The sequence below is a fragment of the Eucalyptus grandis genome, chromosome 2 (assembly GCF_016545825.1).
Source record: "Eucalyptus grandis isolate ANBG69807.140 chromosome 2, ASM1654582v1, whole genome shotgun sequence".
Lineage (NCBI taxonomy): Eukaryota > Viridiplantae > Streptophyta > Magnoliopsida > Myrtales > Myrtaceae > Eucalyptus > Eucalyptus grandis.
The window spans coordinates 48,099,754-48,124,529 of NC_052613.1; the positions used below are offsets into that span (position 1 = coordinate 48,099,754).

General features: G+C 39.6%; 2 protein-coding genes and 1 long non-coding RNA gene across 8 annotated transcripts; 1 reads left to right on the plus strand and 2 right to left on the minus strand.

The window, feature by feature from the left end:
- The first annotated feature begins 3,863 nt into the window (after positions 1–3,863).
- On the plus strand, positions 3,864–7,353 carry LOC104435469 (LEAF RUST 10 DISEASE-RESISTANCE LOCUS RECEPTOR-LIKE PROTEIN KINASE-like 1.2). Of its 2 annotated transcripts, XM_018868971.2 has the most exons (4): positions 3,865–4,845; positions 5,363–5,395; positions 5,856–6,101; positions 6,214–7,353. In XM_018868971.2, the coding sequence occupies exons 1-4, from the start codon at positions 4,062–4,064 to the stop codon at positions 7,173–7,175; spliced, it is 2,025 nt and encodes a 674-aa protein (XP_018724516.2). In that variant the 5' UTR covers positions 3,865–4,061; the 3' UTR covers positions 7,176–7,353. The 2 variants fall into 2 exon arrangements, with proteins under 2 accessions (XP_039163710.1, XP_018724516.2); XM_039307776.1 differs by lacking the exon at positions 5,363–5,395 and having other exon boundaries at positions 3,864–4,845.
- A 458-nt stretch (positions 7,354–7,811) lies between these two features.
- Positions 7,812–13,325, minus strand: LOC104433262. 5 transcript variants are annotated; one of them, XR_005548702.1, is made up of 7 exons: positions 12,641–13,325; positions 10,402–10,508; positions 9,504–9,579; positions 9,241–9,365; positions 8,744–8,838; positions 8,522–8,641; positions 7,812–8,390 (listed from the first exon to the last, which is right to left on the minus strand). It is a non-coding gene; the product is annotated as an uncharacterized LOC104433262 (long non-coding RNA). The 5 variants fall into 5 exon arrangements; XR_723485.3 differs by having other exon boundaries at positions 9,224–9,365; XR_005548703.1 differs by having other exon boundaries at positions 8,744–9,365; positions 12,895–13,325.
- Positions 13,326–15,812: 2,487 nt separating this feature from the next.
- On the minus strand, positions 15,813–22,080 carry LOC104435468 (nicotinamide adenine dinucleotide transporter 1, chloroplastic). Its single transcript, XM_018868970.2, has 9 exons — positions 21,535–22,080; positions 21,220–21,303; positions 18,615–18,721; positions 17,802–17,850; positions 17,533–17,645; positions 16,949–17,043; positions 16,769–16,857; positions 16,578–16,672; positions 15,813–16,442 (listed from the first exon to the last, which is right to left on the minus strand). The coding sequence occupies exons 1-9, from the start codon at positions 21,611–21,613 to the stop codon at positions 16,107–16,109; spliced, it is 1,047 nt and encodes a 348-aa protein (XP_018724515.2). The 5' UTR covers positions 21,614–22,080; the 3' UTR covers positions 15,813–16,106.
- Positions 22,081–24,776: the final 2,696 nt, after the last annotated feature.

Sequence of the window (24,776 nt, forward strand, 5' to 3'; positions counted from 1 at the left end):
GGAAAAAAACTCCATGGGACCTCGTCAAGCTGAATCAATTACGTATCGTAATGTATCATGTCCTCTGTTCATTTATTCGGAGTAGTTTTCTGAGTTCGTATATTCAAAGTTATGTGAAAATCGAGGTTCAATTTTTGAATTGTGTAGCATAGAATTTTCATGGGAATGATGGATAATGGCATTGTGAAGTCGTGAGTTTGACGAGAGCCAATTTAAAATAAGATTTTGTTGGGTTGAGATTTGTTTAGATTTGAGTAGTCGCTTCGGATAAGCGATTTGTTAGTGTATGAGTCGTTTAATCTATACAGACTCAATTTGGTCATTTTGTCTAACATATGGTAGGCGGTTTAGTTGCTTAGTTTATGTATGAGTTAGGGTAACGGTCCATTTCATTCCATCGCTATAAGCACTTATATACATCATCATCTCAGCCTCGATCATATCAGATTTTAGATTGACGACGTATGAAGTCTCAGTATCTGTTTTCATTCTAAAACTATGGCCGATGGTAACAAATATTGGACTCCCTTCATCAATCTTAATTTATAGCTCCGAACAGTGAGAAAATCCAAGCAAGGACTTCCCCAGAAATTTCACCACCGAGTAAATTGAAGATATAAACGCGAGATGACTTCCGCCAATTTCCCTGTCGTGAAACAGGGAGGGGCAGAGCAGGAAAGGCGCAAATCCGGACTGCCGAGAAACGCGACGGCGACGAAGGCTAATAACGTCAGGAGAGTAGAAGTGAAGGAATTCTCAGCGGTAGCAGGCAGCGACGAGCGGAGATAAGGGTAATCAGAATTGGAATCTGAAAGCAATCTCTGTACGAGCGAGGTTGAAAACCACTCGAAGCTCTCAGTCAACTGCAAAGGAACGGAGCACTTCCATATTCTGGAACCTTCCCGATGTTCCTTCGCTCAGCATTCCTTCTCGCGCCCGCCGGCGCGGTCTCATCCTCGCTCGTTCAAGAATGAACGTGAGAGAAACAAATGAGGGTCGAATTGATGGGTGAATGGGCCTCCACTGGAATTAATAAGCCCAAATGCTGAATCTAATAAATGAATTGCACAAATCGGATCCAAATGTTTTTATGGGCTAAGGTTTATTCAAAAGGTTCAAGAGCCTGTGCTGAAAAAAGAAAACCGCACTTTATCACTTTTCATCTCATTTTCATTCTTATCTATTTATTTATTCATTTAATTTTGATATTATCTCGCTATTTTTTTTATTGTTTACTTTTACAAAAATGAATACTTGAATTGTCAACTAAAATTTATATGTCAACAAAACCTTCTCAAGAATTTTTTTAGGATAGGTCAGTAGTTTTTGTTGTTCATGATCATTGTACTAAGAATTTACCTTTTGGAATTTCCTACTACTCGTGGACCTAACTCTTGCCGCTATTTCTTTGAAATTAAATTTCAAACAGAGGCTATTTTTTCAAACAGACCCACTGATTTTTTTTCCTTGAATTCATTTTTCTAACGTTGCTTATTTGGTTTGATTTTAATAAGCATAACAAGGGATAAAAGTTTCCGGATCTTTTTTTTTTTTTTTTTTTAATTATCCTCTTGTAAATGATCCAACTTGAGGGGATATATGAAAACAGTAGTCAACTGTAGGAATAACTTGTTAATGGGGGCAAGATTTGTGCAAGTTTACTAAGTCTACACATTTGACCGACCTATCATCATCAAAGAGGTAAAGTGATGGGTGACTGGCTCCTCAAAAGTCTTTTGTTCTAGTCTTCTTGTCCCCTTTCCAAGTCAACCGCCGTGTTTAAGTAGGAATTTCCAATAACAAGGCCTTCTTTTCACTTTCACGTCAAAAATCACACAATTTCTTCCATTTCCAATAACAAGGGCCTTCTTTTCACTTTCACGTCAGGAATCACACAGCATCAATATCCCAAAGAAAAAAAAAAGAAAAGAAAAAGAAACTCCATACATTCTACTTGATCCCATTCCACAACATCGATATCCCAAAGAAAAAGAAAAAAGAAACTCCATACGTTCCAGACTAAAGCCAAATCAAAATCCCAGGATGAGTTCACACTGCACTTACACACGAGGTTTAGTTTGGACAATGTTATACATCTTCTTCATTACCATCTCAGAAGATCCTGCCGCATCATGGAAAGATGAAATATCATATGAAGTCAGCGAAGTCGCAATTGTGGGGGCAATCACCGTTCGAACATATATTATCCGTTTTATGTTCTAGGAGGAGGAAGAGAATTATGCGGTTATCCTGGATTTGACATCACTTTGAGCTTGCTAACTATATTGTCCATTTTGAGCTTGCTAACTATATTGTCCACTTTGAGCTGAAGCTTAGCCCATCCTCATGGGCGTGTTTTTGGCCCATCCCTCGCAAGATTGCCTTACTTGCTAACTATATTGTCCACTTTGAGCTAAAGCTTAGCCCATCCTCACGGGCGTGTTTTTGGCTCATCCCTCGCAAGATTGGGTTGTTACAAAGCCACCAGCTTCAGCCCGATTCGTCCTCGAACCACACACTTTTGACTGGGCTTGGCTCTATACCATTGTGAGGGCCGACCTATGACCCCACTTGCCAACTATATTGTCTACTTTGGGCTAGAACATGCACGATTTTAAAATGTGTCATTGGTAGTTAAGAATGGTGCCACACCTTATAGGGCACATCACCTCACCGTCCTCAAGTGATGTGGAATTTGATTCATTCATGTCCCCATCGCCATGCTCATAACGTGTGCTCTTGGCCCATCCCTCGCAAGATCAAGTCATTACAAACACAATTGGTTCTCTATTGGCATGGCAGGCCTATTTAGGAGGACAGGTCTAGAAATAAACATTCGAGTACGAGTCATATCCAATGTGCAACAGAACTTTTCGTTATCTCTTTAACTGCACTTACATTCTTGGCAAAAATTTGTACCCCCCAAACATCTATGCAAGCGGCGCAAATATAAGACATTGGCCGGACTGTACATAGATTCAATGGCTAGTGCTAGGAGTCTTAATCACAGGCAAAAGGGGATTCTCTATACATTTAGCGAGACTCTAGTCTGTTTATTACTCCGCTGCTATTGTATTACTATACTCTTCTTCTCTTTAGGCACGTTCTCTTAAGCATGTGATCAGCTAGTGGCATTGCTTGACAATATTAGCAGATGTTACTTACATAAATGCATTTCGCACCAAATAAGCTCCGAGTGATGGTATCGGTTTGAAAACTTCAATTGACATAATCACCGGCTCAAGCACTGCCTTCCTACCACTGACACTAATATAACTGTTCAGAGAGTAGTCCTTACATCCTCTCAAGAGACTTACCAAATGAATAGAGGAGCCCCTTAAAGGCTAATCAACCGCTCATCTGACTGAGCAATTTCTATTGCAACTCATGAACCTTTTCAATAATTATCTGCTTTCTTTCCCTACCCTTTATAATTATTCGTTTCATTTCACGACTTGTGTTTCTTTGTAGAATCTCACCTTTTTATGGAATCAATTGTGGTTAGACCCAATTTTATTTTATTTTTGTTCTTTTGTTCCTTGTCTTGCTTATTTGCTTTAATATGTAAGGGTCACCCTGTAATTGCTTGGAAAGAAATAGAGTCGTCAAAGTCTTTCAGTAACTGGTCAATAGGGGCAAGATAGGATGGAAGTTTTCCAATTGGAGGTTTTACTTTTTCGTCAGCCTATCATCATCAAGAGGGAAGTGACAGATCGCATTACAATTACCAACGACGGACGCAAAACTTAAAATTCTTCAGTTGGGTGTCCCTACCTTTATGCAATCAGAGTCTCTTCAAGTCTTCCGTGTCCTCTTTTCCAAGTCAACTAACGTGTCTATGGAATTGCCAATCAGAGTCTCAAGTCTGCCGTGTCCTCTTTATGTAATCAGAGTCTCTTCAAGTCTTCAGTTGGGTGTCCCTACCTTTATCATTGTGCAGGAATTGCCAATAAGAAGGCCTTCCCTTCAAGTTCAAAGCTGCTGCATTGTAGAGCGTCAATGGAAAACGGAAAATCTTCCTCTCTCGTTTGAAGCCTGGAAACCCCGTGTAAAGTGTCAGGATGGTCATGGTTCTATGCTGTGCTCATGCGCAAGTGCTACTTCACATGGGGTTGCACATCTTGCTCATTGCCATGTTAGCTGAGCCAAATAACTTATCACAGTATCAACCTTGCGAACCCATGAAATGTGGCAGTGGCGGAATCCCAGAAATAAGGTATCCCTTTTACATTCCTGGAAAAGGTAAAGATTTTTGTGGTTGTCCAGGGTTTGAGATCAACTGTCAAGGAACAAAAACTATGTATGGTCACTATTCAGTTGAAAGAATCTCCTATGAAGAACAATCCATTCATTTGGCGAATCAGTACGATATGGATGCTTCCTGCTTCACTCCTCGTCCCTCCACTTTCGATCCCATGAACCCGTTTTTAGGTCACAGCTACTCCTTTCATCCAAGACTCCGGTTCTTCTATAATTGCACAGATTCCTTTTCTTTTCACTACCCAAAAGTCCCAGTAAATTGTTCCTCTAAACCCATGAAAAACTCCTTCGTTGCATTAATACATCCAAATGATGCCTACTATCAAGAAGGTGGAGCCTGCCAATCGTCTGTGGAAGTACCAGTAGAACTGAAGGAAGGGTTGTCGAAACAAACAATAGGTGATGTTGACTACAAGGAGTTGTTGAAGGAAGGGTTCGTCTTAAAATGGGATTTATTACCTGAAAAGAGTGGTAATAGTTGTCAACAAAGTAAAGGCCGATGTGGACCGTCAGACAAGCAACATTTCCGGTGTTACTGCCCTGATGGAACTCGCCACGACAAGGACTGCGATAGCAGCAACAGCGGTAAGGTTTTTAGTACTAGGAATTGACAATTCTTGCATCGTGTCCTAAATAATTCTCTTTCCTGAATAGAATTGGTTATTAGGGCAATATAAACACTATGACTATCAGGAGCAAGATGACCAAGGTGCTTCTCATGTCCTCTAGAGAACCTCCCATATCTGGGATTGGTCAGGGATTTAAGAGGCCTGGATAGGATGGCCAACGTCATAAAAAGGAGATTCTTTGAAAAATTACATCCTTATGTTGCAGAGTATCCATGACATGTTTACTCTAACCCAACGACCACACATTCCAGTATGACCCTTGCAGAACCTAAGACAATATATTACAATAGAAGGCTTAGTAACGAGGCAAATGGTTTCTCCCTTCGGTAATGTCCACGTTGGCTTCAGATGACAGTACCGGTTTTTATTGATAGCATGCTCTCCGAATGTGCAAACCTAATTCATGAACTCTATGGGCACTAACTCCATATCCTTTCCCTTATTGACCAATCTGACTTTCATCTTTGATGCAGGAAAAAGAGGCTTGTGGTTGAAGATAGGGCTCGGTAAATTTTCTCAAGTAGCTTGCCTAACTGCATTACCTTTGTCGACTAGAACAAAGCATAGTACCATAAAGATAATCTGCTTGCTACATGACATGATAAACCAACAGAAACAGTATTACCTCATTACATATGTTTTCGCTACAGATTCGGATTATCTAATGCATGAGCAAGAAAGTGCAAAACAAAATCCAATACGTGGCTTCCTGGGTTGTATCAGCCTTCCATTTGTCCTGAATCTGCTCATTTGTTATCAGAATATGGAGTACCAAGCTATGCTTAAGCGAATAAAATTCCAGAGTCCTGGGAACTGCTAACCAGTTAAAACATTAGCCCATTAAGCTTCTTCTAAGCATCATTTTCCATGTACTCTGTTTTTCCCGGATAATTTTTAGAAGCTCATCATGTTGCCCGCCTAGGTGCCTACAGAGCAGGTTTTGAAATCTCCTTGTATGTCTGTAAGGTACCGGAATTGGAAGCTTGGTCATTGGCCTTTTGTCCTATCTGATCCACCTGAAAAGACAAAATGCTTCTCTCACGTTCCATTTAAGAAACACCAGTTCATGTCCTAATTCAAATTCGGACATGGGAGAGAGAAGTGTCCACTTTGAGGTCCCCATTTTCACTAGTTCTGAACTCGTAAAAGCCACGATTAACTTCTCAGCTTCCAATGAACTTGGGGATGGCGGTTTCGGAACTGTTTACTATGGTAAGGAAAGTTCATTTCTCCTTTTTTTTTTTTTTTTTTTTTGATCAGATTTTTCCCTCTTGTTAAAGGATGACGAATTATATTTAAAGACTTTTGTTCAATTTTGTAACAGGAAAACTCCAAAACGGACAGGAAGTAGCGGTCAAGCGCCTAAACAAGCACAAGCACCTGAGGGTGAAGCAGTTCATGAATGAAGTAAAGATTCTCACCCGCTTGCGCCACAAAAACCTCGTCTTGCTTTACGGTTGCACATCCCACCACAGCCATGAACTTCTACTCGTCTATGAGTATGTCTCCAATGGCACTGTGGCTGATCATATCCACGGAAGAAAAGCAAAACTCACCATGTTGCCTTGGCATGCCCGTATGAGGATTGCCATAGAGACCGCCACTGCATTAGCTTACCTCCATGCTTCTGACATTATACACTGTGATGTGAAGACTAATAACATCCTTCTCGACAAGAATTTTAGTGTTAAAGTTGCAGATTTCGGGCTTTCCAGGCTGATCCCTAATGATGTCAGTCATATCTCAACAGCTCCTCAAGGAACTCCTGGTTACGTGGACCCCGAGTATCATCAATCCTACCAACTTACTGAGAAAAGCGATGTTTATAGCTTTGGAGTCGTTCTGATTGAGCTTATATCATCCAAGACAGCCGTGGATGTAAGCAGGGCAAGGCATGAGATTAATTTGGCCAATTGGGCTGTCAACAAGATTCAGAAATGCGCATTTGGTGAACTGCTCGACCATACTCTAGGATTTGATTTAGATGACGAAATTTATAGGATGACAACTTCAGTGGCTGAGCTGGCGTTCCGGTGCTTGCAACAGGACAGGGAGATGAGGCCTTCAATGGACGAGGTTTTGAAGGAACTGAAGGCAATTGCGAGTGGCGACAAAGCTGCGGATGAATTTTTTGATGTTGACGAGGATGAAAATGTCCTAGCATCTCCCCCGGATTATGACGATGTCCAGCTATTGAAGAATATGCAACTGACACGTTCTCCTGTTTCTGTGACTCAAAAATGGTATAGCAGCAGCAGTTGTTCCGCTCCCAGCGTTCAAGTTTAATTTGAATTTTTCATGAGCTGCCAGTACATACTTTGCATGTAAGCGAGTGGTTATGTATATTGCACCTGAGGTGCCAGGGTTTATGGTTGGGCTAATATCCGCATGAATGTACGCCATATTAAGCACATTTTGTCGATCTCATTTGCAAATGATATGGAATGACATACAGTGTTATCTACTTCATCTTTTTGCTTCTGTACTCTTTAGAATCAAGAATTTAACCTACTTCCTATTTGATAAGATAGTAAAGCGAGGAGAGGAGAGACGACTGATATAATTATCTATTGAGCGTTATCTTAATGGTTGCACATTTGGCCATGGATATCTCAATATCTCTAGTTGTCAACAAGAGACGAAAACACGGATGCAATGTCAACATATCAGTAATGCATTGTAACTTTTCTGGTTCTCAAGCTGAAATTAAGTGCCATGCAAAAATCAGCCAATATGGCTTTGCTCATGCTGTTGCACCACACATTTACCAATTTATGAATGTACAAAACATTGAGTGGCGCTGCTCTAAGGTAAATTAGTAATGCTTACAATTGGATGTCGCGGTGAAACAAAAACCATATAACAAGTACAAATATCAGAAGACAGCTTCAACCCAACAATGGAAGATAAAAAGGAACTCACTAAATAAAATAAAAAGATAATTGGCTTATTAAACTCTGCATTTAAATGAAGGACTACAATCCTTTCTAAACAATACAATTATCAAAACAGAAAATGCCTTACATCGGAAAATCTAATTAACTTCTGCAGCTAGCTGCTCTTTTTTTCCACATAGAGCTAAGTGGGTTGGCTTACATGAGTGGGTCGCTGGGACACTCCACTATTTACTCCCACTTCAGCTCCTTGGGTTTCTGGTTGGCGATGGGATTGGGAATGGGAATGGGAATAGATAGTGCATGTATTTTGTCTGGAGGTAATACTTGTTGCAAATATCTATGTACCGTCTCATAACTGGTAAACATAACAATGGTGTACGGAGTAGTCCTCAGTAATTTTGTGGCACAGCCTCGATAAAATTTAGAAATACCCTCCTTCTGAAATACTTCCTTTAAAAGAGAGAATTATGAAACAATATAACTCTCCAGTCCAGAAAAAGAAAAAATACCTCAAGTGGATAAGTTATGATGGAGGCAGTGAGCTTAGATACTGTGGAAGCAATGGCTACACTTCCGTGGCCAAGTTGATCGACAGTTGTATTGTCTGGAAACAAATTACAGGCAAAAAGCAATAACTATGTCGAAATAAAAATAAAAAAAATACAAAATACAAAAAATACAAAAAAATACAACAAATAGCAACAAATAATGCAACCACTTAGAACAAGCATATACCTTTTCTCACTATGTAATGTCTGATCTTTCTTTCGACCAAAAAAAAAATGTCTGATCTTCTCATATGCTGGAAACTGAATTGCAACGTGACTTAGTCCAACCAGTGATGGGAGAATGCCACTGTTCCAAAGAAAGTAGGGAAAAATGTACAAATAAAAATTGAAATATTCCTCATAGAATGTCTGGAATTGGGAACTGCTCCTAGCAGATGTAAAAACTGACCTATACAAACCACAGAGACCTTCCTCACATGCAATCCTGCTTAAAGCAGAACATACGCTTATGTAAGGAACCACTTCTGGTCTCTTACCCTGTGTCTACAATAAGAAAGGCAACTGAATTTCATAGGTAAAGTCTTAAAAGATGATCCTTCACTCAGCACATAGAGGATATATGCCCATTGCAAATAGACTGCAGGACTTTAGACAGAGAAGACAAACATGGAATTACTATTCTCCGTAACATCTCAACTTTCTCATAAAAAAATTTTGCAATGTTTACCAAACATAAGCAAGAGAGCTGAAAAAATCATTTGCACAAATTATATTGCAGTTTCTGCGGTTATATTGTGACTTCTGGGGTAATATTCTGAAGTTACCCAAGCCAAGCGACAAGGTCAAATATGAGATATCAAGAATAACTGAAACTTGGCGTCATGCAATTATTTTTTTTGTCTGAAATTCTCATCATAGAGGAACTCACTAAGGCAGAATACCCACTGATCAGCTCACTTGAAATCTGATTACTACAACCCATAAAGTATTTGTAGTGATTGCTGTGGCAGCTCCAGCGCCCACAGCAGCAATCATGATGGCACCAGTGCTTGCTTGATTGCCATTGTCAACTGCATCCAAAGACATTGAGTGCTTTATAAGCTCAAACAACAAAGTATACATGAATGGACTTCATTTCCAACATATATAATCCATAGTTGCTGATAAAATGTATTCAATGAAAAGCTTCAATCTAGGAGATCCATTACTAAGTAAATGATACTTTGAAAAGCAACCATTTGAATGGACTAGGCCCTTAAGTCTCTCGTATACCGGAAAGAAGACCTGCATATAAATAAGCATTCTGTCATTTGAAAGAGCATATAAAGCAAACACATTATTATCACATGCATCACATTATGTGAGACAAAATCATTTTAACCTGTAAAAATCAGCAACTTGCAAAGGTCCAGCAGATCATCTAAGATGATAGAATGAATTCCAGATTGACTAATAAGATGTGAAATTGATTGCGTACTAAAGAAACTTGTTTTCCTAACAACTGACTTCCTCGAATATAAATAAATTGTGTGTATAACATGCATATATAAGATATGCAGGATACAAACAGGGTTCCCCATCTCCCAGATAAGAAATTAGCACTGTAGATATTTCTCCCAGCCACCAATTCTTTTATGGAAGGAGAGGAACATATAGTTGCCTCACTCCATATGTGTTGTTGTTTAGAGACTATGTCCCAGCTTATTTCCACTATGAACTGATTGTGAAGTATTTACTGCAAAAACTTTGTGGCTGAGCACCCTTTCCCTTTGTGTACTTACCCGACATTGACTTAAGTAAAAGGTGATTATGGTAAGAATGACATCAGTTGACAGTGGTGGTATAACAACTAACAAGATGTGGTCACTGACCAGCATTGTCACTCAATCTTCACCGATAGACGATTATATACGCGACTGCCTTATCACTAATCACTATTTGATAGACAAAAATTCGTAATAGATGGCAATTAGGTTCGAAGCTGTTGGCGAGAAAATCAGCATAACAAAATTCTTATCGACAATAGCAACAGATGCAATCTAATTTTCTTGCACTGACTAAAACTAATAATTCCAGTCAATAGAAGAAAATAGTAGTACTACTCACAGCCCAGTTCGGAAGAAGAGCCAGAATTGTTGGTGAGAGACCGTGGTACAGTCCCTTCACGCCTTCCTGCTTTATTATGTACTGAAAGCTTGTGATTATAATGCTTCCTGCATGTAAATGGGAAAAAGATAAGACTTGAACAATTAGGTAAACCCAAAAACTGTTTCAGAAGCACTGATAGCTTTTCTGAGTAATTATAAGTAATAGTTCCAGAAAGAGAGCAAAAAAAGATGTGCAAGATTTAATCATAAGGGTTTTGAGGCATTCTCAAGGTCAAAATGTTGCAAAAGTAGACAAGATAAACAGTTGAAGTTCAATGGTGAAGGATAGCCATTCAATCAATTAATTGCATAATATTAGGTTGACTATACTCTAGTATCATTATGACATACTCTTTCCTTTTTCATTTACCTATTTGTGCTTTCTGCACAGTTACCATCTTCAATCACTGTCAATGTACTATTTTCCGTTAATTCTACCTATAAGTAATATGTTGTTCTTTCGCCTATCAGGGAAACTTGAAAAATGTCACTTTTTATGCATCACACCTATCTGATGTAAAACCTGACGAATTCACACCTCATAAGGATGGCAAGATCTACAAATGAAACAGATATTAGAATTTGGATGAAAGTAAAGATGAAAGGAAATGCCACCTCTTAATTCTTCTCACATCATTCAAAATCACTTAATCTTCCTGATTGTGTGTTACTAATCCTAGAGCAATTCCATGAAAGAATTCAAATACCTGATTCCACCCAGTGAAAAAAGCCCCGGTTGTTATTATTTCCACATATCAGTCAAAGTCGCTACCGTTCTAATTTCACTACTGAAGACAATTAACAGTTATAAACTATTTCAATTGGGCAACAGTGGACTTTGAATCAACCAGTTGTTGAGAGATGCTTTTAGAAGATAAAAAAAGAATTCCCATCAACTTATGATTTATCCAAATAAATCCTAAAGATCAAATATAGAAGAAACCTCTGTACATTTTAGAATGTACATCAACACTCAAGCAAAGGTTCGCATGCCAGACTGGATAAACAGGAAAATCGGTTGCCAGAGGAAGAAAGGGATGGGTGAGTGCATGGAAAAGTACTTTCCGCAGGTCATGCGAATTGGCAAATTGGCATGAAATTCCTTGTTGAACTATAACTACACCAGTAGGATAGAAGTAGACCTAAGAAAACCTCCATGCCATTAAAATGGCTAAATCAAGGAGGATTTTTCTTCACTGAACCAATGGTTTGAAATCCATTATACGAATATTTCCGATGCAAATATCGCATCCTTGATCCTAGGTGAAACATATTAATAAGAATATTAAATTTTACTCAGACTCTGGTGCCCTCATTGAAAGATCTTAACAAGCTGGTAAAGAATAGTCTGCCTTTGCCTTGGTTCCATGAAAGACAGGAGTCGTACCTCATCATTTCAAAGCACAAAACTGGAATGTAGCCAACAGACGGACAACCCTAGATTCTTGACAAGGGCAACCTTGACAACTTCACGCAGGACGGACATGGGGCAAAGTGAATAGCAAATGGGAGTGCTTAGGTACTGTTTGACTGCTACTTGGCTCTGCTGGAACTCTTTAGGCACATTCCCTTGCCCTTTTTAGTTTGATAGGTGACGCCGCCATTGCCCTTAGCCATGTATTACCTTAAGTTGTTACTAAACTACACCAGAGAGAATTTAAGACTCTATTGAACGAGTGTACACGGAGACTTGAGGGAGCCAAGCAAGCCGTTCATCAAAGATAGTTCAAATTCCTAATATCGGCGGACAATCTTTATTAGTAAGACTCTGGCTGAAGCAATGCCTTCCTCTCAACTAACACTGATGTAACTAAGCACGGAATGAACCGAATTTCCCTAAGAGATCTGTGTAATGGGTCTAAGTACTGAATGCAGGCAAAACAACCATGTGACCATGCATTCATCAATCCAGGTAGAATTCTGACAGCCCAAATGAACCCTCTCCCCGTTAACTCGCTAGAGCCAGCAGTGCTCAAGACCCTGTTGTTAGCAGCAAAATCCACTCTGGCTTCTGCATACTAAAGTAGCCGTTCATCTGAAACTTCTTACGAAGTCCCACTCATTGTGTCCACTTAAGCTCATGCAGTCAAATTTAGATGTCTGTTTGTAATGCAATATAATAAATGATTTGTATAACTAGCACTAGCAGATATGTTATAAAGCAAATAGAAAGGTCCAACTAATTTAAAGAAACCTACTTTGATCGCAGTTCAACTTCGATCCATTTTGACTCTATATTCAGATTTGGTCTCCGTTAACTTTGTGTCTAATGTTGTTGTTCAAGGCGTGACATGTCAATATCAAATATATATCTCTCCCCCCTTGTGTCACCAGTGGAAATTCAGCTCAATTCCATTTTCTTTTTCCAAGAAAAATCTTATTTTCCTCGCAGCCCCTGTTTACCAAATGGCTCAAGCTCAATTCCGGGTCGCTCGGATCTTAATCTCATCACCTCATATATAAGCCCGCGCGCCTCAACCGCGGTCGGTAACCGTTGTTAGTGGAGGTCGACCATGAAAAACCGGAACCAGAATAAGGGTCTTCGCCGCGCTCGCCAGGGATGCTTCAGACGACCGTCAACCGTCGCAGAAGGATCAGCGGAGGTCTAGTTGGCGATGGGTGAAAGCCGGGGAAGCTGCGACCGAGTGAGTCCGCGCAAAGAAACGATGAACGGTGACGAGGAGGAGCTCCGGCGACGGAGGAGGAAGAAGACCGAGCTTGTGAGTGGATGAACGGTGCATGAAACTGCAATTTTGGGCGTACGCTGAAAGTAATCAAAGTCTCTAAATTCGTTGGCTGAAGGCTGATTCGAGACGATGGAGGTGGTTGGATTTAAGGTTCGCTGGAAAAGTATGGTGGTGTTCACTGAGTACCCGTGTGAAGATGAACTCAATAAAAATTTATTATGAGCCACAAATCATTGAATAAGTGTATTCATAATAATTTAGAATTATTTATTATTAAAATTTTAATTCTCATAATAAATTGAAGATTGTCTTCAAATCATTTCTTAATTTAGCCTCCATGGAAAATCCGAGATTGAGGTGAATGAAGGAAAGAAAATTACATTTTTCTTTTAAAAAAAAAAAAAGAAAAAAAGTATCCTATTAAGCTGAAAGCACCAAAATATGGAGTGAAGCTGGTGAATTTTTCATGAAAAAAAAAAAAAAAAATTCGAGTTAGAATTGGGATACGATCTAAAATTTATATTTTTTCAAAAGAATTTCACCTAAATCGAAAGAAATTCCTCCTCAAGGAACAAAACTCGGAGGGCCAGTTTCCAATTTCCGTGATTAGAGCCGCACTCCCTCCCCAAAAGCCAGGAGGAAATGATTTAACGGAAGAGCATATGTCTTTTGAACTATACAAATGCATTTCACAAAGAAATTGAGCTGTCTGTCTCCCCTTGTTCAATAGCTTGTTCTCTTCCTTCTACAGCTAAAACCTCATGAAGCTCAAACAAGCCCACCTCGATCTTGATCCACAAAGCAAGAAAAAAGGTCCATTCTCATCAAGAGGTAGCTGCATCTTCCAGGAAAGATCATACCTTTGTGCCCAGCGGGAACGCCGTGGACCTAAAGTCTCGTCTTGGTGCCATCCAAGGGACAAACGAAGGTGGCCGCGATGGTACCTGCGGTAAGTCATATCAACCACCGCTCACAAACCAGCTAGGAAAACCAGCAAGACCCATCATCGCTACTGAAACGACGGAGCTAGGAATTTCGAAGTTGATAAGCGCACCTGCAGCTGCACCGGCACAGGCTTTGCAGAGGTCATCTCGAGCGTCCCAGCTTGCAGCGACGTGTGAAGCTCCGCCTCCAGGAGAATCTTGATGATTTCAAGGAACTTGGAGCGAAAACGCAATGCAGATCTGCCTGAAAACTTGGCTTAACGAATTCGATCAATCCACATATATAATGAACATAGACAGAGAGAGGGGGGAAATTCGGGGGAAAGCAAAGTCCTCCCATACGTCAATTAATAACTTTCTTATGTTAAAAAGGTTCGTTTGCCGTCGCTGGAGGGCTTTTCCTTTCCTCACGCGTGAGACACTTGGAATAAGATCTTTCCTCACTTCTGTGCGCTTGTTATACAAGTGGAATAATTATATCCACACAGCCAAGTTTATCGGTACATCTGCAGTGCAATTTCGCTTCAACTTCCTTGAGATCGTCAGGATTCTTCTGAGGATTGACCAGAGCTTCGCACGGCACCAGTGGCATTAGCACTCGGATTTCTTCTGCCATGCTGGTGCCAGTGCAGCTGCAGGTTCGCTTATTAGTTTCAGGTGGCCTATTTCTGCATGCTCGTTGATTGCCGCACTGGATGGTAGCTAGTGGTTCTGGCTTTCGTAGCTGGGTTGTGAGCGGACGTTAATATGACTCGCAGGTGCTATTGCATCCGTCTTTGTTTTCCCATGGATGTCATCGAGACGAGACTCCAGGTCCGCGGCGTTCCCTCCAGCCACAAAGGTATGATCTTTCTTGGAACATGTAGTTGCTGCTTGATGAGAATTAACTTTTTTCTCGCTTTGTTGCTGAAGATTGAGACGGGTTTGGTGGAGCTAGTGAGGACAAACTATTGTACAAGGGCAGATGCTCTTTTGATTTGTGAATCGCAGTTGTAAAGTCACGCTTGAACCTCAACCTCTTGGCAAGGAAGGCAGTGCTCTACCATTAAGCAATTTCCTCCTCCGATCGGGGGAGGGAATGCGGCTATAGCACGGAAATTGGAAGTGGCCGTCCAAATTTTAAACTATCGATGGTTTTTTGAGTTATGCTTTTGTAGGTGCAATTTCTTTCAATTTGCTGTATAGTGTATCCACTAGATATGCAAATTCACTTTAACAAATTGCCGTATGGACATCTAGATTTTACCGCATGATCTAAAACAGACAGAACGACAAGATTTAACTAAAATTATGGGAATTTGCATGAAGTTAAGATGAAGGACGACTGCAGAGTGTAGAAGCCATGAGTGGATTTTGCCGGTAGGAATGGATCTCAACAAGTTCAGTGCGTAGGAGCTGTTGAGATACTACGGACATCATTAGGAATAAGCCTGGACAGCCCGAAACCTGCGACTTTGACACCATAATGCTTGTTGAAAGGGATGTTATTAGTTGTCACATGATGCGAAGTGACGTAGTTTTATCTACTTAATTTATTTGCCTCTGTACTCCTTAGAATCGAGAATTCAACATATGCTACAACATTTACTTCTTTTTGAAGTAGAGACACCTCAATATAGTAAAGTTGGCATCTCAATGATGCATTGTGATTTTGGGTTCTCCAACTGAAATAAGAGCCGTGTAAAAATCAGCCAGCAAGTTTCTCGCTCATGTTGTTGAGCTACGCATGCACCTATCAATGAAGGCACAAAAATATTAAGAGCGGAGCTGCTCTATGGTAAATCAATAGTGCTTACAACCAGACATCTCGCCCATATTCAAAAATCAGACAAGTACAAAAATCAAAAGACAGCCCCTACCCAACAATGGGTTAAAAATAAAGCAACAAAGATTATTCTTTTATTCACCTCCGCATTTAAATTAAGCATTACAATTTTGGAAACATAAATTAAAAAAAAAAATTATCAAAATCGGAAAATGGAATACATCAGAAAATCTAATCGACTTATGCTGTTAGCTGATCTTTTCTTTCCCTACGGAACCATGTGGGTCGGCTTATGTGAGTGGGTCTGCGATTGTTGAGAGACTCCACCATTTTTTCCCTCTTTAGTTCCTTGGGTTTCTGGTCGGGGATGGGATCGCGAATGTCTTTTGTCCGGAGGTAATACTTGTACCAAAAATCTATGTATCATCTCGTAACTGGTAAATGTAATAACAGCGGATGGAATAGTCCTCATTAAATTTGTAGCACAGCCTCGATAAAACCCAGGGATACCCTCCTTCCGAAACACTTTCCTGACACAATCAACAACTCCAACATACCGAACCTTAGCTCCATGTCCCTGCTCTTGCAACCGGGAACGTACCACCTGAATAGACAAAGTTTTAATCAGTTCCTTGTGCAAACAAACACAAGCATATAGGTGAAAGTTACATGCGATGCTTTCACTGAATATAGAGAATTATGAAATAATATTACTCTCCAGTCCAGAAAAGACAAATACCTCATGTGGATAAGTAATGATGGAGGCAGTGAGCTTAGATATTGATGAGGCAATTGCTACACTTCCGGTACTAAGTTGATCGACAGTTGTATTATCTGGAAACAATTACAGACAAAAGGCAATAACTGTGTCAAAATCACAAAAAATACAAAAACAACACTTTCATGCACCCACTTAGAACAAGCATATACCTTTTTTCGCTATGTAACATTTGATCTTCTCATATGCTGGAAACTGAATCGCAACATGGCTTACTCCTACCAATGACGGGAGAATGCCACTGTTCCAAAGGAAGCAGGGGGAAAAGCACCAATAAATGAAATATTCCCGATAGAATGTCTGAACAATTCCAAGCAGTAGCAAAAACTGACCTATACAAACCACGGAGACCTTCCTCACGTACGATCCTGCATAAAGCAGAAGGCACGCCTGCATATGGGACCACATCTGGCCTCATACCCTGTGTCTACAATAAGAAACGCAATTTAATTTCGTAAGTGAAGTGTAAAAGCATAACCCTTCAATCAGCACAATCCTTACATTTTTACTTTTCTAGCAGTGAGCAGCTGTTAAAATTAACAACAGCAAACAGGAATTATCTTATGAACCTAGATATTTCAAATGCAAGGATCACAGAAGATATATGCCCATTCCAAATAAACTGTGAGACTTATAGATGGAGAAGACAAACATGAAATTACTATTCCCAGCAACATCTAAACTTTCTCATTGAATGTGTTTGCAATTTTTACCAAACATAAGCAAAACAGCTGAAATCATTTGCAGAAAGTATATCATGACTTCTAGGGCAAGTTTCTGAAGTTACCTAAGCCAGCAACCAGGTCACATCTGAGATATCAATAACTGAAGCTCGGTGTGGTGCAATTATCTTGTAGCCTAAAACTCTAGTCAAAGAGGAAACTCACTAAGGCAGAATAACCACTGACCAACTTACTTGGAGTCTGGTTTTTACAACCCATAAAGGATTTGTAGTGATTGATGTGGCAGCTCCAGCCCCCACAGCAGCTAGCATGTTGGCACCCGTGCTTACTTGATTGCCATTATCATCTGCATCCAAAATCATTCAATGCTTTATAGGACAAAGTATACATTATTAAACTTCATTTTAACATAAATAATCCCCAAATGCTGACAAAATGTATTCAATAAAATGCTTAGATTTAGGAGAGCTGTTGTTAAGCAAATAATTATGCGAAAACCAACCATGTGAATGGACTAGCCCCTTAAGTCTCTCGTAAACTGTGAAGTAGACCTACATATAAATGAGCATTCTGTCATTTAAAAGAGCATATAAAGCAAACACATTATATCTTGCATGCATCATGTAATGTGAGACCAAATCATTTGTAAAAATCAGCCTTGCAAAGGTCCAGCATTATCCAAGATGATAGAAGGAACATCCCAGATTGACTAATGAGATGTAAAATTGACCACAGCAGAATATTCTCACATGGCAATTCCGTTTTCCTAAACTGTAAAGAAGCTTGTCTTCCTAACCATTGTCTTTGTAGAGTAGAAATAAATTGTGTGCATAACACGCACATATAAGATATGTAGAGTCCAAAAAGGGTTCCTTATCTACCAGCTTAGAGCCACCAATACTTTTAATTCATGAGAGTAACACACAGTTTCATTGTTTAGAGACCATGTCCCAGCTTACTTCCACTATAAATTGATTATGAAGCATTAACTGCAAGAACTTTGTGGCAGAGCATGCTTTTCCTTCTGTGCTTACCAGTTGTCTATTTAGTAAAAGGTGATTATAGTTTAGAAAGGTATAAGCTAACATTAGCGGTGCAACAGCCAATAAGAGGTGGCCACTGAACAGCACTGCTACCTAGTCTCAACTAACGGATGATGAGATACGTGGTTGCCCAATCAGATGATAAACAGTTTGCAAGCTGTTGTTTAGAAAATCAGCACAACATTCCTATTTAGCGACAGACGCAAGCTAATGCCATACACAGACTAGAATTAACTAGTCTAGTCAATAGAAGAAAAAATAACAATACTCACAGCCCAGTTCGGAAGAAGAGCCAGAATTGTTGGTGAGAGGCCGCGGTACAGTCCCTTCACACCTTCCTGCCTTACTATGTTCCGTAGGCTTGTGATTATAATGCTTCCTGCGTGTCAATGGGAAACAGATGGAGCAGCAACATACTATATGAGACAGAACTAGTAAAAACTTGAAGAGACAGGTAAACCTAAAAATTGTTTCAGGAGCATTGATTGCTTTTCTAAGTAATCACAAGTAAAAGTTCAAGAAGGAGAGCAAAAAAAGATGTACAAGATTTAATCATAAGAGTTTTGAGGCATTCGCAAGGTCAGCATGTTGAAAAATATGCAAGATAAACAGTTGAAGTTCAATGGTGGAAGGACAGGTGCATATTAAGTCGGCACAAAAGACAATCCTGGAAAATTTCAGATGCCATTCAATCAATTAGTTGCATAATACTAGGTCGACCATACTCTGGTATTCGTATGACAATCTTTTTCCTTTTCCATTCGCCTGCTTGTGCTATTCAAGCAGTTACCATCTTCAACCACCGTAATCTACTATTCTCACTTGATACCACCTATAAGTAATAGGTATTGCTCTTTTGCGAACCAGGGAAACTTGAGACATGTTACTTTTTACATGTCACACCCTGTCAGGTGTAAAACCCCACAAATTCACACCTCACAAAGTTGGCAAGATCTACATATGAGACAGATATTAAACTTTGGATGAAAGTAGAGATGAAATGAAATGCCACCTCTTATTTCTTCTCACATCATTCAAAATTATTAAGACCCCCCGGGTGTGTGGTACTAATCCTAGAGCAACTCACCCAAAGAATTCAAGTAGCTGACTCCACACCAATGGAAAAAGGCCTGGGTGCTACTATTTCTACATATCAGCCAAAGTCATGGCCTCTCTAATTTCACTATTTGAAGACAATAATCAGTTATAAAATATTTCAATCTGGCAACAGCAGACTTTGAATCAACCAGTTGTGAGGAAAACCTCCCTGCCATTAAACTGCGTAATTTTTTTTTTTTTTTTTTTTTTTGGGCAAAAAAACTGGATAAATTAAAGGAGAATACTTATACAATGAATCAATGGTTCGAAATCCAATTAAGTGTAGATGTCCCTTGCAAATATTGCACTCTTAATCCTAGGTGAAAGAGTTTAACAAAAATTCTAAATTCTCCTAAGATTCTGCTCTCCTAAAAGTAAGATCTTAACAAATTTTCTAAAGAATAGTTACATATAGGCCTATTCTTTGTTGGTTAAATTGGCAATAGGAGAAGGCCACAAATGGCCATTGAAACAGGATCATAATCAAGACTCTACCCCAATATTCAACGGACAAAGTACCTAGAAGAAAATCACCAGCCTTAAGCTTGATTTTGTTAATGACAGAATTGTGTCTCATCATTTCAAAGCACAAAATCAGAATAAAGCAAACAGAGGGCCAACCCTAGGTTCCTGACAAAGGCAACCTTGACACTTCATGTGGGGAAATTGGGCAAGGTGAATATATATAGGCAAAGGGACTCTTAAAAGCGGACTTAGGAAGAGCTCTGGTTACTATTTGACAGGTACTTGGCTCTTCTTGAACTCTTTAGGCACATTCCCCTTGCACTTTTTCATTTGATAGTTGATACCCCCATTGCCCTTAACCATGTAATCACTCATTGGTGTTACTCAACTAAACCAGAAAAATTATGAGACTATATTGAATCGTATATATAGGGTTGGGAGAGCCAAGTAAGCTGTTCACTAAAAATAGTTCAAATTCCTAATATAGGCCAAGAATCTTCATTAGGAAGACTCTAACTGAAGCACTTCCCTCCTCTCTATTACACTGATGGAATTAAGCACGGAATGAACAGAATTTCCCTGAGAGATTTATGTAATAGATTTAAGTACTAAATGCAGGCAAAACAACCATCTGACCGTGCATTTATTACCAAACTCTTTAACTTGTGATAAATTTATATGGGACCCTTGCAAAATTCTTGTTGGTGTTATTCTTACTGCATGTTTTTGTCAACCCAGCTAGTATCCTCACACACCAGATGAACCCTCACCCTATCAACTTGCAAGAGCCAGTAGTAGTCAAGACATATTACTATAAGGAAAATCCACTCATGGCTTCTGCGCACTGAAGTCCTTCATCTAAAACTTCTTGCAAATTCCCATAATTTATGTTAACCTTGTCCTTTGGTCTGTTTTAGGTCATGCAATAAAAGTTAGATGTCCATACTGGAATTTAGTAAATGAATTTGTACATCATGAGTTTAGTAATTGAAAGAAATTGCACCTAGAGAAACAAAACTCACAAAACTATCGACAGTTTAAAATTTGGATAGCAGCTTCCAAATTCCATATGATAGCCACACTCCCTCCCCCAATAGCTGGAGGAAATTGCTTAACAGTAGAGCATAGCCTTCCTTGCGAAGAGGTTGACTTTCAAGCGTGAATTATACTACATTCACAAAGACAAAAAGCATCTTCCCTTGTCCAGTAGCTTGTCGTTTAACTTCTACAGCTAAGCACCAGTAGCTCAAACAAGCCCCACCTCAGTCTTCATCCCCAAAGTAAGGACTACATATTTTCGAAGAAAGATCGTACCTTTATGACCGGAGGGAATGCCATGGACCTGTAGCCTCGTCTTGATAACATCCAAGGGACAGACGAAGGTGGCCGCAATAGCACCTGCAAGTCAAATTCACAACCAAATTCACAAACCAGCTACCAAACCAGAATCCCGACCTACCAACCAACCAACGCATCAATCAACAAAGGCACGCAAAAAATCAAGCCATTCGACCAAATTCCCCCAATCTTCCCCGCAGCATGAAGATTGCCAGTAGCATCGGCAAAGACCGCAACCCCCGAAACAAAAAAAACGGAACCAAGAATCCCGGCGCCGGACAGAGAGCTCACCTGCGGCCGCGCCGGCAGCGGCATGGCAGAGGATATCACGGGTGCTGCTGCCGTGGGCGGCGTGCGAAGCGCCGGTCATCCTCGAGCTCTCCGCCCCGGCCCGCCGCGCCCTCCGCACTCTCGCTTCAGAAGAATCCCGACGGGTTCGAGAACCGGAAGCCAAATCGCATCGCAGATCTGCCCACGCACTTGACTATACGGGCTCGATTCCCCGGCATATATATAACCCGGCGAGCGCGCCAGGAGAGGACGGGGGGGGGGGGCGGGGGTGAAATTCTGGGGAAAAGACTTGTTCGAAGGGTTTGACACGTTTGATTCGGTCTACGGAAGGGAATGGCAAGACGCCATTGTGACCGGGCGAGGGGAGGAACGAGGAATCGGCCGGAGGAATGGTCGGGTCGCGTCGCGTCGATTTTCGGCAACTACGAAGAAGAGGGGGAAGCGGAAGAGGAAGGAATCGATGGGGGATCGGTGCGGTCTTTTTTGTGTCTGAATTATTATCTCTCTCTGCTTTTGGGGGAATCCAAAAGGAGAAAAAGGAAAGGGGGAAAATTCGGGGTGACGAGACTTTGGTACTTATTGAGAAGTTGCGGTCCATACCATAGGAATCTCAAAGCATATGGTTTGACGGCTTTTGCGTTTATCTCGTTTTTGGACTATCGAGAGACCAGTCAATATTTTCTGCGAGAGAGAATTTGGGTCTGACCCAAAGAAAAAACCCAGAAATTCAGAGCATTGCTGCTCCCGTCTTTTTCCTTACTTTGAATGGAAGACCCTAGCAATAATCAATGAAAAAAGTGAAGGGCAACAACTTTCTAGGGTATACGTTTATTGAAAATCATATTAAATTACCATAATGGGTGGTGTCTATGCTTTGAATTTGAATTTGGATTTGGAATGCTTGTGATCATCTACTCCGAAAAATTTATAAGGAAACTCACTGTAATTTGTTATCAACCTAATTTTCAATGTTTCCTCTCAATCTTCATCATCCGGATTCAATTCAGTTCCTCATGTTAATAATTAGTAAGTTATATCAATAATAATTAAGATCTTGATCTCTTATAGATATCTAGATATTTTGTGGGCTAAGTGAAAATATGAGGATTGCATCAATTTGTTTTTGAGTTTTTTTTATGCCTTTAGTTTAAGGGATTTGAGTGTAGTGATTAAGTTGCGTGATAAAGTTTGATTAGAAGGAGATCTTTTGATAATTGTTGCGGCAGATTAAGATTCTTAAGTAGATAATCCCTTTGGTTGACGTGTTTATTTAGATTTCAATGAGATGCTAACATTGGAGATTAACTAAGATTTTTATTTGATGTTGGACATTTCGTGGATGAAAGGAGGGGAAAAAACAAAGGGCATTCGGATTTGGATGTCTGTGATTCGAGGAGATTTATCTGAGACGTGAATTTGTTATTCCTAATGCAAGCATTCGGTGATAAGAAGGGAAACATAATGATGGGATTGAGAAATTTCAACTTCACATTGCAGCTGATTGGTTGGATCGAAGTATTGGCTCCCATTGTTTTTATTGATGATATTTTCGAGTTTCAATTAAAAGAAATCATTGCATGATTAGTCGAGCTTTGGTCGTGGGTGTAGAACTTTCTTTTTTTTGAAAAAAAAAATCCTTTATTTATCATAATCAAACATAAAAGGAAAATAGAAAACTTCCAAGAAAAACAACTCCCAAAAGAGCAGCAAAACAAAACAAAATCCAGAAAAATAGAGTGTTGCTAAGCTAACGGCATCGTTATTCCCTGATGAATAACGGTGCCCTTTTGACCACAACCTGCTATTGAGGATTTTTAGGCAACCGGAACTTGCACAATAAAAGGACATACAGCATATCTAAGAAAGTATCTCAGACAACCAGATATTGGACACCATTTCTTTCTTTCAAAAAGGACATGAAACCAATAACAAGGAAATTTAATTACCACATGTGAAATTTGTTTAATCTTAAATAACTAATTAAATGTAAACTCAATTCTTTTACGATATATCTGGGATAATATTTTAACATAATATTAACACAATGAAAGCCACATTAGCAAGCACACATATTTTTACGGGACCTAAAAGGTATTAAAGTTTTCCATACCTAAAACTCAATTCTTTCACTTCTTAAATAATTCAAAGACGCATGAATTTTTACATTAAAAAAAAATTAAGTCTTTCACCTGTGCAAATGAATGAATTCCTCAAAATCATTGATTTGGAACATTAACTTTTATTTTGGGCCAAACAGAACTCGGTTCACCAACCCCAATTCTTTCAAATTGTGGCTATTCATTTTTTCCCTCTTTCTCACTAAAACACACGAGTTTTTGATTGAAAAAATTAAAAGCATCAACATCGTTTTGCCTTGCCGACATGTCTTATATACACATCCATATCGTTAATCACATTTTGGTACTGGCTTACATGTATGAAAGTTTTAATCTTGCTCTCGTCCCTTTTAAGTAAAAAAAAATTTTGAAATCCTTTGAAAAGTTGGGAAATCCACCTTCTAATTGCTTATTTTGTCTTTTTTTTTATTCTTCTTGTTATTTTGCAGTTTGATTTTTGGCCCAACTATGTTCTCTTTTTCATTTGATCTTTGCTTTTTTGAAAGTCCCACCGAATGGAATTGTTTAACAACACTATAGCGTTTAATTTAAAGTATATTTTTGCCGCAAAACTGGATGCACCGGTTAACAGGTTTTGGGGGAAAATCTTGTGGTGAAGAGTGCTTCGTCACATTTGGGAGAGTGACGGAGCCATTCTCTTCTCATTTCCCTAGAAAAATAAAGAAGGATTGTACTTATAAGTATACTCTCATCTAAAAAGACCAAAACTATCACAACCTCAAAAAGCCATTGACAACCAACCAACTGAAACCCTCAGTGATGGACACAAGTCGAGATCTTCCCCTTTAGGAACTATGGCTTGTAGTGTGCACCTAAATTCGGTGTCTTCAACATCGTTGCCATACGGAGACAAAGATAACATATTGAATCACCATAGATCGAACATCTCTAATAAATTCTCAGATCTAGATTTAGGTCGAGAGAGAATAGCTCCATAATTTAGATCTATACCTAAATCAGGAGAGATGAGCTTTCGCCAAATCTAGGAGAAGTCATAGAACCACGTTCCAAGCATCCTACTGGCTAGACTGGTGACGACATACTCAAAATTTTTTTGCATCTACAAACAAATTTAGTCACCATGATGAGAGGGAAAAAGTAACA